The sequence below is a fragment of the Heptranchias perlo genome, chromosome 6, assembly GCF_035084215.1.
Source record: "Heptranchias perlo isolate sHepPer1 chromosome 6, sHepPer1.hap1, whole genome shotgun sequence".
Classification (NCBI taxonomy): domain Eukaryota; kingdom Metazoa; phylum Chordata; class Chondrichthyes; order Hexanchiformes; family Hexanchidae; genus Heptranchias; species Heptranchias perlo.
In genome coordinates, this window is record NC_090330.1 from 34,298,281 (window position 1) to 34,311,633 (window position 13,353).

Below are 13,353 nucleotides of genomic sequence, written 5' to 3' on the forward strand. Positions count from 1 at the left end.
GAAGATTATTCCAAACATTTATCCCATTTAGATATCAGAAAGAATTCCTCTTACATTTAAATTAAGGGAAAGTAAATTTAAATGTATGTCCTGTCGTCCCCCTTTCCTAGATAGTTTCGAAGTAGCATTATGGGTTTACCTTGTATCATTTATTTTATATACTTTGATGAGATTCCCCCCTTAACACTTTTCTCAACTGTAGAACTTGAGCTGCTCTATTTTCTAAATTTCTGTTCTATTCTATTCTGGCTTTACATCCTAGCATAAGGAGTGAAGGGAAGTTTGGTCAGGGTTCCTGCTTTTGATCACTGTACAGCACGCAAGCATTTTTCCCAGCAGGGGTTGAAGACTCCCTGTTGCAATTCCATTTCTCGTCTTGTGTACTAATGCCGATACCGATCATTTACATTTATCGGTGATTTGTGTGCCCAATTGCACAAGTGATCTAAATCCATCTGCAAATCTTTACCTGTACCTCCAGTATCTACCGCTTTCCCTATTTTAGTGTTGAGCAAATTTGACAAGTTTACTTTCGGTATCCAGGTCATTTATGTAAATTAGAAACAACAACACTTGCAGAACTTCTTTCAAAATATGTTCCTCAAACCTGACATTGCACCTCACGCGTGTGTATTTTTTGTGTGCTCTTGGATAGTGAGTGTTTGTAGACTGAATTTGGACAGTTTCATAGCAGAGCCCAATCCTGTTTCTGGCTGATATCCACACATGCAGGAGTCACTGGATATCGATCTAGAGCAGGAACCCAGGGTGATTTTCCACCCTTCTCTTCCCCCCCCCGCACCCTAGCCCAGATACATTGAGGCCAATTGTAGTGCCTCTACTTTTGCCCTGGTCGAAATCAATCAACTCAGTACAGATCATGAATTAAACCTGGAACCTTCTCGTCACCAGTACTATACTGGGTAGTGACTTGATCTGCCATTGGAGGAGCTTATTTATATTAACATTTCTCCAGAGCAGGTGTACCAGTTTATCCCTTCGAATAGCTTCCATTATTTTATTCCTGTAGTTGTCCAGGTAAAATTCATTGTCCTTTTCAAATAAAATATACCACATTTGCTTGCCTCTATTCCTGCAGAACCTCAACAGTGCCTGATAATTCATGTGGTAACCAATGCCCTGCAAATGTATTTACTAGTCGTCTTCAGCAAGTCCTGATATATTTCTTGATGGGTATTAAAGTTTTTTGTCTTGGAGGTCTCTTAATGGCTTAGTGAATTGTGAGGTGTGGTACCAAGCTACATAGAATATCCTAGGTCAGGAGAGAAGTGGAGAGTATTATCTTGCCACCAATGGATGGTGTCATGGAATAGTAGAATGAAGCTCTAGTTTCACTACTTCAATGAATTCCTGACTTAATAGTCACATAGCTCCAGACAGGGAAGAAAGTCATATGAAGGCTTCTTCTACAGCACCTTCTAAACCCGCGACCTCCGGTACCCAGAAGGATAAGGGCAGCAGGTGCGTGGGAACACCATCACCTCCAAGTTCCTCTCCAAATCGCACATCATCCTGACTTGGACGTATATTGCCGTTCCTTCATTGTTGCTCGGTCAAAATCCTGGAACTCCCTAAAAACATGACTCTGGGATTACCTTCACCACATGGATTCAGTGGTGCATGAGGAAGGTTCACCACCATCTTCTCAAGGACAACTAGCGATGGGCAATAAATGCTGGCCTTGCTAGCAGTGCCCTATCCTCAGACGTAATAAAAAACAAAAGTGAATTTCTTGTGAGATCTTGGACAGTGAGGGTCAATAGACTGAGTTTGGACGGCATCACAACAGAGCCCAATCCTGTTTTTGGCTGATATCCACACATTTCAGATGTTACAAGTAGCCTTTGATACCCAACCTGCTGCTATTAAAGCTTTGAAATGAACTTGTTTTGGGAAGTCTTTACTTAATAGATATCAGTCAATAGCTGAAAAATATAATCACTGCTGCAGCAATGTTTGTGAATAGAAATATCACCTTGTGTGATTGCTTTTTGAGGTTAGGGTAAGTTACAAGACATCAAAGGGGTAATACGGGGTGCTGTATATTGTTTCAGATCAATACTAAACTGTACATAGAGATGCTGGAATTGAAAAATATAAGCATGTTAATTTCCCTATCACTCTGTGCCTTGATGAGAAATGTGCATTACTGAGCATCTGTGGTAAATAAAGGTATCTGAGAATCCAAACTTTGCCTACTGCTCACCTGTTTGAATAAGTAACTGAGGGATGGTAGATTAGTCCCAATTGTTTCGAGATTCACTAATTCCTACAAAGATTCCTCAAAAATTGCTTCAGATCAGTCTAGAGAGAATATTGGATTGATCATTGTTTTGTGTTGTGAATTGTTCCTATCCATATTGAGGACATTGTTTAAGAATGTAGAGGACTCTGTTCGCTGCCTCAATACTATATTGAGGATGTTATTAGTTCTGAAATCCCTGTAGTGCACAGTTTTGAATTCAAAACTTTCAGCTGTTGATGAGTAGAATCTCTAAATTCAACTCATGAGATGCTACATTTTAGTTGCATATCTCAGAAGCTAAGCTACTGTGAATGAGCTATTTTGTTTGGAGTAACTGAGCATTTAGAAAGTTTGCCTTTGGTTTTGGTAAATTTAAGCAAAAATCAACACTGTTCAAAAAAAACAGTGGTTTATGTAAGTGTAATGAAAGAACCACTTGCTCAATTGGGTAAACTGAGTATGCAAGTTTGTGTGGGGAGTTCCTGTAAATATTGACACACTCCTGGGATCCCCTGTCCATACTTCAAAAAGATTGTGTTCACTACCCAAATCTATATGCTTTATCAAAGGTCTCCACTCTTTCACACATCCCAGTGGCTGTTACAGAACAGCATTGGCAAAGACCTGGAACCAGGCCGATTGCCATCTTGGCTGTGATGGTATGTGGCAAGGAGTGACGCGGTGAGGAGGGGGAAAGCAATAAAATGCCGTAAAACTAATATTGCTGCTTTTTAAAAAAAAAAATGCAGTCCCATTTCTAACAAATTTTAGATTTTTTTTCTTAATTCTCTGCTGGAGTCGGATTTTAATCAGGCGGTAGTCTTTAAATACAGGTGAAGTGACAGATTTAGCTACATGTTCCAGCCCACTGGTAGACTTATTTCCTTTGGCACTGTGTGATATAGAGATTAATGTAATAGGGTCTTAATGGTGTCTCTGACTATACTGTCTTGAAGACTGGGCCCCTGGTTGAGGGTCTGCTTGCATGATTACATATAAGGAGAGGGAGAAAACAAGGGTTTGTTGATCCTTTCATCAGTATAAATTCTAACCGTATTCATGCTTGCAAAGCCAAGTTTTCTAAAAGCAGATTAAACTTGTGAATTGCAGCCATTTTTTTCCATTATTGCAGGTATTTTGGAGGTAGTAAAAATATTTGAACTGCACCCATTCTCAAAAAATTTTTGTTAATTACAATTATTGCCCATATTAGCAGATGAAAGCTTAACGCATTCAGATAATCATTTTGTGTACTATTTTAGAGGAGGCATTAACCTATTTAAATCAAACAAGATCATTCCTGTGTTAATAGTGGATAGAGGAATGCCAAGCTAACATTTTAAGGGCTTTCACCCTAATATCACCAACAGCAATTTCAAGGCTTGTGTGTACACTGACATCCTGGAATTATAGAACAAATTCTAGGCAATTATGTAGTGTTAGAATGAGGTACGTAGAGAGCACCACTTGCCCTGCAGACCTTTTTGTTCTTCCTTGGATGAGCCCTGAATTATATCCTTGATAGCATTGTTAATAAAATATAAAGTGTAACTGTCATCATGAAGCATAGAACACATTAGCAAGCGATGATAGCTAAACACTACTATGAATACAACTATCTCCATTCATAGTGTTTGATTATGAAACAATTCAATAAAGTACAGTACCATTTATTTTGTGTCTGGAAATATTGTACTTGCTTAGTAAGCCTCCTTTTGGAGTAGGTGTAGTTTGAAAACTACAAGAAGCCATCTCTCTCAATTAACTTGTGAGGGTTGCCAATTTGACAAAACATCTCTTTAAAATCAATTTTTTCTGTTCTTGCACACCCAATTGAAATGGGATGCATTTAAGTAAAAAGGGAGTTCTATGCCCCAGATATTAATGGGCAGAATTCTGTTGGTTCATGTGATTTTGTTAGTGGAAATTCCAACACTACTTAAATCTAGCAACAGTAAGTGTAATGATACGATAGCTCCAAAGTTGTAAATTGGGTTGCTAATGTTGACGGTGTGATTTTTGTCTGAATCTTTGTTCTTGGCTCAAATCCCGATAGTACACCTCTAACCAGTCTGACAGAATTCCCAACATACGATATGATAGTTATCTATTGACGTTTTTCAGTTAGCTGGCAGATTTGAACCATGGAGGAATTGGTCATAGTATGAGAATGATTCACACGTGCATGAGACAGTTATTTTTAAAAATTCTATGGTTACTGTGGGGATGAATTTTTACAGCAGTTCTCCTCATCCACCGTATCTATAACGGCAGATCCATGGAAACCTGTTTAAACACGTTTGCGCCATTTTTCATGGGTTTCCACGGCTCCTCCGCTGTACTTGCGGTGGTAGAGTCATGGAAACCCTAGAAGGACGCTGCAAATACAGCTTTTTTTGGTCTTTCCACTGATCCACCACCAAATATATAGTGGATGAGCGAGAGAACCCTTGTGGAAGATCACCACCACCCCCGCCCTTCATCTCTAGTATAACTATCATTTTGGAATTGTTGACTGCTGAGTGATCATAAAATAGAGAGGCCATTGAACATAGCTTATCCTTCCAATGTGTAATACTTGCCTGCGTTGAATTTCATCTGCCACTTATATAGTTCATTTACAGATTTTATCTTTTTTTTGTGGTTACTTGGCTCCATCCTCCCACCACAGTTTAGTATCGTTTATGACTTTTAAAATTTATTTTGTTCTCTGGATGTGGATGACACTGGAAAGGCATATTGCTCATCCTCAGTTGCCTCGAGAAGGTGGTGGTGAGCCTTCTGCTTGAACCACAGCAGTCCTTGTGGTGTTGGTGCTCCTAGAATTTTGTTAGGTAAGGATTTCCAAGGTATTGACCCAGTGACGACGAAGGCAATATATGTCCAAGTCTTCACGAGAACTGTGTGGTGGTCACTTATACCAATTCTATTTTGAACAGGTGTGTCTGGGACCGTAGGTTGTTGAGGACGGGGTCAAGTGGAGATAATGGTGTTCTCACGACATTACTGCTCATGTCCTACTCAGTGGTGGAGGTTGTAGGAGAGGGAGGTGCCATCAAAGTAACCTTGGTGAGTTGCTGCAGTTAGTGTATACTACAGTCACAGTGCGCCGGTGGTGGAGGGGGTAGATATTAAGACATGTGGCATGGGTGCCGATCAAGTGAACTGTTCTATCCTGGATGGGACCTGACTCCTTCGATGTTGTTGCAGCTGCATCCATTCAAGTGGTGAATATTCTGTTGCGTGCCTGACTTCATCCTTGTGGATGGAGAGGCTTTGAGGGGTCAGGAGGTGAGCAACTCATTGCAGAGTACCCAGCCTCTGACCTGCTTTTGAAGCCACGGTGTTGATATGACTGGTTCAGTTCAGCTTCTAGTCAGTGGTGACCCCCAAGATGTTGGCGGTGGACTTGGCAATGATGGTATTGTTAAAGGTCAAGGGGAGATGACTGTGCTTTCTCTTGTTTGAGATGATCATTACTTGGCACATATCCGGTGAGAATGTGACCTGTCGCTTGTCAGCCTAAGCCTGGATGTTATCCAGGTTCTGATGTAAGCTGTCACGGGCTGCTTCGTTATTAGAGAAGTTGTGAAAGGAGCTGAACATTGTAGAATCATCAGTGCACAGCCCCACTCCTGACGTCATGATGGAGGAATGGTCATTGATGAAGCAGCTGAAGATGGTTGAGCCGAGGGTGCTTTCCCTGAGGAACTCCTGTAGTGATGTCCTGGGGTTATGATAATTTTCCTCCAACAATCAAAACCATCTTCCTTTGTGTCAGGTATGACTCGGTCCAACCATCTTCAGCTGCTTCATCAGTGACCATCCCTTCATCAGCCATGGAGATATTCCTTTGACTGCTACTGACTTCAGTTTTGCCCTTTGGTGCCATTCTCATTTGGATGCTGCCATGATGGGCAGATACTCTGACCAGTTTGTATTGGATTTCTGAATCCAAGTTGCTATTGTCGATTAGGAGCAGTAGGGACCCCAACAACGATCATCGGGAAACACCACTTGGCACTGTTCCACCTGCCCCACCCCACCTCTCCACCCTGACATCATTCATTTAATGAGTAGAATTATAGAATGGTTACAGCACAAAATGAGGCCATTTGGCTGGTAAAGCCCATGCTGGCTCTCTGCAAGAGCAATCCAGATAGTCCCACTCCTCCGCCGTATCCCCGTAGCCCTGTACATTGTTACCCTTCAAGTACTTATCTTTTTGAAAGCCACGATTGAATCTGCCACCACCACCTCCTCAGGCAGTGCATTCCAGATCGCAACCACTCCCTGTGTTTAAAAAAAAAAGTTTTTCCTCATGTCGCCTTTGGTTCTTTTGCCAATCACCTTAAATCTGTATCCTCTGGTTCTTGACTCTTCTGCCAATGGGAACAGTTTCTCTCTATCTACTCTGTCTAGACCCTTCATGATTTTGAATACCCCTATCAAATCTCCTCTCAACCTCCTCTGCTCTAACGAGAACAACCCCAGCTTCTCCAGTGTATCCATGTAACTGAAGTCCCTCATCCTTGGAACCATTCTAGTAAACCTTTCCTGCACCCTCTTTAAGGCCTTCACATCCTTCCTAAAGTGCGGAGCCCAGAATTGGCCATAATACTCCAGTTGTGGCCGAACCACTGTATTATAAAGGTTCATCATAACTCCCTTGCTTTTGTACTCGATGCCTCTGTTTATAAAGCCCAGAATCCCGTATGCTTTTTAAACTGCTTTCTCAACCTGCTTTGCCACCTTCAAATGATTTGTGTACATATACCCCCAGGTCTCTCTGTTCCTGCACCCCCTTTAGAACTGTAGCCGTTAGTTTATATTGCCACTCCTCATTCTTCCTATTAAAATGCATCACTTTGCACTTCTCTGCGTTAAATTTCATCTGCCACGTGTCCACCCATTCCACCAGCCTGTCTGTGTCCTTTTGAAGTCTATTACTATCCTCCTCACTATTCACTACACTTCCAAGTTTTGTGTCATCTGCAGATTTTGAAATTGTACCCTGTACACCCAAGTCCAAGTCAGTAATATAGATCAAGAAAAGCAGTGGTCCTAGTACCGACCCCTGGGGAACACCACTGTATACCTTCTTTCACTTCGAAAAACAACTGTTCACCATTACTCTGTTTTCTGTCATAGAATGGTTACAGCACGGAAGGAGGCCATTCGGCCCGAGGAGTCCATGCCAGCTCTCTGCAAGAGCACTCCAACTAGTCCCACTCATCTGCCCTATCCCTGTAGCCCTGCAAATTTTTTCCCTTCAAGTACTTATCCAATTCCCTTTTGAAAGCCACGATTGAATCTGCTTCCACCACCCCCTCAGGCAGTGCATTCCAGATACTAACCACTCGCTGTGTTTTTAAAAAAAAAAGTTTTTTCTTATGTCACCTTTGGTTCTTTTGCCAATCACCGTAATTCTATGTCCTCTGGTTCTTGACCCCTCCGCCAATGGGAACAGTTTCTCGACTCTGTCCAGTCCCTTCATGATTTTGAATACCTCTATCAAATCTCCTCTCAACCTCCTCTGCTCTAAGGAGAACAACCATAGTTTCTTCAGTCTATGCATCTGACTGAAGTCCTCATCCCTGGAATCATTCCAGGAAATCTCTCCTGCACCCTCTTTAAGGCCTTCACATCCTTTCGAAAGTACAGTGCCCAAAACTGGACACAATGCTCAATTAGTCAATTTCGTTTCCATGCTGCCACTTCCCCTTTTATTCCATGGGCTTCAACTTTGATGACAAGCCTATTATGTGGCACTTTATCAAACTCCTTTTGGAAGTCCATATACACCATACCAAATGCATTGCCCTCATCAACACACTCTGTTACCTCATTAAGAAACTCAATTGAGTTAGTTAAACACGATTTGCCTTCAATAAATCCGTGCTGGCTTTCCTTAATTAATCCACACTTGTCTAAATGACTGTTAATTCTGTCCCGCGTTATCGTTTCTAAAAGTTTCTCCACCACTGAGGTTAAACTGACTGGCCTGTAGTTGCTGGGTTTAGCCTTTCACCCTTTTTTGAACAAGGGTGTAACATTTGCAATTCTCCAGGCCTCTAGTACCACCCCTGTACCTAAGGATGATTGGAAGATTATGGCCAGTACCTCTGCAATTTCCACCCTTACTTCCCTCAGCAACGTAGGATGCATCCCATCTGGACTGGGTGACTTATCTACTTTAATTGCAGCCATCCTTTCGATAGAGGATTTTAGGTTCAAGCCTCATTCCAGGTCTTGAGCACATAATCTAGGATGACACACTGAGGGAGTGCTGCATTGTCAGAGTGCTGTCCTTCATCCGTTCCTTGCATGACATATTTAACTAAGGCTTGTCTACCTGCTGATGGTTCAAATGCGTGTTACAGAACCCATGGTACTATTCAGAATTAATTGGGAGATAACTCAGTGTCCTGGTCACCATTCTTCCCTTAACTAGCACCACTAAAAATGGTCATTCATTTCATTGCTGTTTGTGGGCTCTTGCTATGTGCAAAATGACAGCTGCATTTATCTTCATAAGTCACTGCACTTCAAAATAATTCATTGTACATGAACTGCTTTGAGATGTTTCTGGGAGACCTAATGAGGCATTGTATGAATGTAAGACTTTTTTAAAAAAAATTCTCTTCTGGCTATTCACTGTTCTCTACCAATGCCAGAAGGTAAGTGAGAACAGCCTGGGAATGAATAATTCTTCTCCTTCCATTCCCCACCTCCTAAGTTTGGAAAGTATCTGCCCACAATATACAGCCTTTATCAGGAGCTCAGTTTGGAGGGGAACAAATCTCCATTCCATCATTCTATGCTGTTGCAGAGCATGGTGTTTCAGTGCACTGACATGCTAAAGCAGGTATGTGCAAATAGAAAATGTTAGTGACTTACGTAACAAGAATTTAAAACTCTGTTCATACTCCTGAAGAATCAGCTAAGTGTCCTGTTTGTGCTTGAAACATCTGCTTTGCTCTTCCCTGTTCTGTGCAATCTTTCTGATGTTTAATGTTCTTGGACAAAGATTTGCATGCCAAGCTTCCACTTGTGGCAGAAAGTCAACATGAAAGTCCTAAAATATAGCAGCTGCCATGCACTTTGTTTCAGCTACACTGACTTCTGCGAGATTCACACAGCTAGAAGGTCTGATGCTGGAATCGCACTATGCTTGACTATAGAATATTACCTACAGCCTACACAATTATAGTGTGGACTGAAATTACCCTATCTCATAGAGTCATAGAGTTATACAGCACGGATAGAGGCCCTTCGGCCCATCGTGTCCGCGCCGGCCATCAGCCCTGTCTACTCTAATCCCATATTCCAGCATTTGGTCCGTAGCCTTGTATGCTATGGCATTTCAAGTGCTCATCCAAATGCTTCTTGAATGTTGAGGGTTCCTGCCTCCACAACCCTTTCAGGCAGTGAGTTCCAGACTCCAACCACCCTCTGGGTGAAAAAGTTCTTTCTCAAATCCCCTCTAAACCTCCCGCCTTTTACCTTGAATCTATGTCCCCTTGTTATAGTACCCTCAACGAAGGGAAAAAGCTCCTTAGTATCCATCCTATCTGTGCCCCTCATAATTTTGTACACCTCAATCATGTCCCCCTTCAGCCTCCTCTGCTCCAAGGAAAACAAACCCAATCTTCCCAGTCTCTCTTCATAGCTGAAGCGCTCCAGCCCTGGTAACATCCTGGTGAATCTCCTCTGCACCCTCTCCAAAGCGATCACATCCTTCCTGTAGTGTGGCGACCAGAACTGCACACAGTACTCCAGCTGTGGCCTAACCAGTGTTTTATACAGCTCCATCATAACCTCCTTGCTCTTATATTCTATGCCTCGGCTAATAAAGGCAAGTATCCCATATGCCTTCTTTACCACCTTATCTACCTGTTCCGCCGCCTTCAGGGATCTGTGAACTTGCACACCAAGATCCCTCTGACCCTCTGTCTTGCCTAGGGTCCTCCCATTCATTGTGTATTCCCTTGCCTTGTTAGTCCCTCCAAAGTGCATCACCTCGCACTTTTCCGGGTTAAATTCCATTTGCCACTGTTCCGCCCATCTGACCAACCCATCTATATCGTCCTGCAGACTGAGGCTATCCTCCTCGCTATTTACCACCCTACCAATTTTTGTATCATCAGCGAACTTACTGATCAATTACCTATCTAGTTGCCATTGAGACTCAAATCCCCAACCCAAAGGCTGGTAGACTTGTATTAAAGAATAGATCGAAGTGTATGTCTGACTAGCATGGTGGATAGGGGAGTGTCTTATGGATATTGGCTGTATGGACTTCCAAAAGGAATTTTATAAGGTTCCAAACAAGAGATTATTAGCAAAAAATAGATCGCGCAGAATTGTAAGTAACCGTGTGACATGGGTCAATAATTGTTTGGAAGTTGGAGGTAGAGAGTAGGCGCCAGCAACGGCTCAGTGGTAGCATTCTAGTTTCTGAGTCAGGTGGCTGTGAATACAAGTCCCACTTCAGGGACTTGAACACAAAATGTAGGCTGACACTCCAGTGCAGTACTGAGGGAGTGATGCAATGTAGGAGGTGCCGTCTTTCGGATGAGCCTTTAAACCAAAGCCCCATCTGCCCCATTAGGTTGACGTAAAAGATCTCATAGCACTATTTCGAACACCTAACTTTGGTCATTATCACATTGCTGTTTGTGGGACCTTGCTGTGCCCAAATTGGCTGCTGCATTTCCTACATTACAATGGTTACTACACTTCTAAAAGTACTTCATTGGCTGTAAGTGCTTTGGGACATCCTGAGGTTGTGAAAGGTGCTAAATAAATGCAAGTCTTTCTTTAAAGGGTTTGTTCTCAGGCAGGATGTGATGTTGTATGTGTGTGTATGTGCATACATGCATACATGCATGGATGAAAGAATAGAGAATTGTATATCCAAGTTTGCAGATGACACTAAATTAGAAGACAAATCTAAATATTTTCTTAATGGTGAGAGAATATAAGCTGTGGAGAAGCAAAGGGATTTAGGTATTCATGTACACAAATCATTAAAAGCTAATGCACAGGTACAAAAAGTAACCAAAAAGGCTAATAGAATGTTGGCTTTTATCTCAAGGGGGTTGGAATTCAAAAGTGAGGAAGTGATACTTCAGTTGTACAAAGCCTTGGTCAGAGCATGCCTGGAGTACTGCATTCAGTTTGTCAAGACAAGACATCTGACACCAAAGGAATTTTGTAGGATTTGTTTCATCTTTACTGCTGCAAACTAATTTCACATAGGCAGGCAAATGGAGTTAAGATACAGAACAGCCATGCTCTAATTGAATTGTGGAACAAGCTCGAGGGGCTGAATGGCCTACTCCTGTTCCTCTGTAGTTAGATGAAACGGGCTGTACGCAACAGGTGGTGTGGTTTCCTCCTAAACTTCGAGCACAGTTGCATAGCTACATACATGATGCACGATGAGGTATGTCTGTGTTGATGTGCAGTGTACGAAGAATTTTTAAGGAAACCTGAGCACCACTAACTGCAGCCTATATAATGTTATTAGCACAAGTGAGGTGGCATTGTTTAATGTTGGTATTGAAGATAAAACAGTGATCTACTGATTGTTAAATGTTGTGACCATTAACACACTGGTTAGAGATTTGGCAGTGAGAAGAAACAAAAATGAGTTAAGACAAGACATCTGACACCAAAGGAATTTTGTAGGATTTGTTTCATCTTTACTGCTGCAAACTAATTTCACAAGCCGTGTCACACATTTTGCATACAGAGATGCTGATTATTTTTGTAAACAAGAAACAATTTTAGAGGCTCCATCTGGAAATTTAACCATGTTATGTACTATTTAGTGGCTTTGGAATAATTAGGAAACTTGTGACTTGTTTTCCCATTTGCACATTAAAAGTTTGGTCAGAATTATCTATTGGAAGTGGTGGCGCTGCACAAAAATGATTGTGCTTGCGAGAACTATTGGTTCTCTTTGTATAAACCTGTATTGATTCAGTGTGCTTTGTGCAAGTTTTGAATTTTTATGGCAAATTGAAATTGTGTATAACTGGGTGTGACAGTAACATTGTGTAAACATTGTATTACTGTAGAGAGATTTTAAAATGATAGTCTGGGGCTCATGTGAAATTCTGTCAAAATATTAGTTGGGCAACAAAGTTTCAAATGTTAAGAATTGTTATTTTAACTTAAATTTCCACATGGCCTAAACATGTAAAGTCAGAATTTCCATCCAGGGAGAACAGAGCAGCATTGAATGGGCTCTTTTACAGTCTTTTAACTTGGATGACTTTTTTTTTGGACAGGTACCAGATCTGATGAGTATTAAAAGTAGTTTGGCTGGTTACTAAGTTTCTAGTTTTACCCTGAAAAATAAATCTCTTTCTGAGGTGCTAAAGTATTCATCTTGAAACAAGAACAGCTGTTTGGTGTGTGTTTGTGTTTTTTTTTTAACTCAATGAGAGAGTTGAATGGAACACTTCGCTTTGGGCAGTGTCTGCATTGAGCAGTTAGATGAGAGGAAAGCTTCCTCTCCTGCAACAATATGCCTTAGTCCCAGCATCAAGAAGCAACTAGTTTGTGTGTTATCTTGCTGATTTCTCACTCCAGCCATCCATCCTGTGGCCTCCCATTTGAACCCAAGTCACAGGTCAAGCACCAGTACCTAGGCCACTGTGCCACCCAGTTGTTCTTGATAATTTTTGGAAGCGATATGAAGAACTTCTAATTTTGCTTTTTAAAGTTAGCTCACGTATTTGTGCACTCAATGCTTGTAATAAATCAATACCAAAACAATCACTTCTGATTTACACTTGAGCTAGAATTCAGACATCCTGAAAATCAATTTTGTGTAATACACTTACAGTAAAACATGTAAAATTCTCAACAAAAATGTTAGATTCCTTCAATACCCTAAGAAGGAAGGAATTTGCATTTATATAGTGCCTTTCAAGTTTTTGAAGTGTTTCACACATATTGGGTTACTTTTGAAGTGTTATCACTGTTATATTGGCAGATGTGGCAGGCAGTTTACACAGAGCAAGGTCCCACAAACAGGACTGAGAAAATTACTAATGATTACATAGAAGTTA

General features: G+C 41.4%; 1 protein-coding gene across 1 annotated transcript in view; it reads left to right on the forward strand.

Annotated features, from left to right (window-relative positions):
- Positions 1-13,353, forward strand: part of xpo4 (exportin 4) — a 143,035-nt gene that overhangs the window by 9,468 nt on the left and 120,214 nt on the right. Inside the window, exon 2 of the mRNA XM_067986078.1 lies at positions 5,206-5,335. Coding sequence (XP_067842179.1) covers positions 5,279-5,335 — 57 coding nt within the window. The 5' untranslated portion in view covers positions 5,206-5,278. The remainder of the gene's footprint in view (positions 1-5,205; positions 5,336-13,353) is intronic.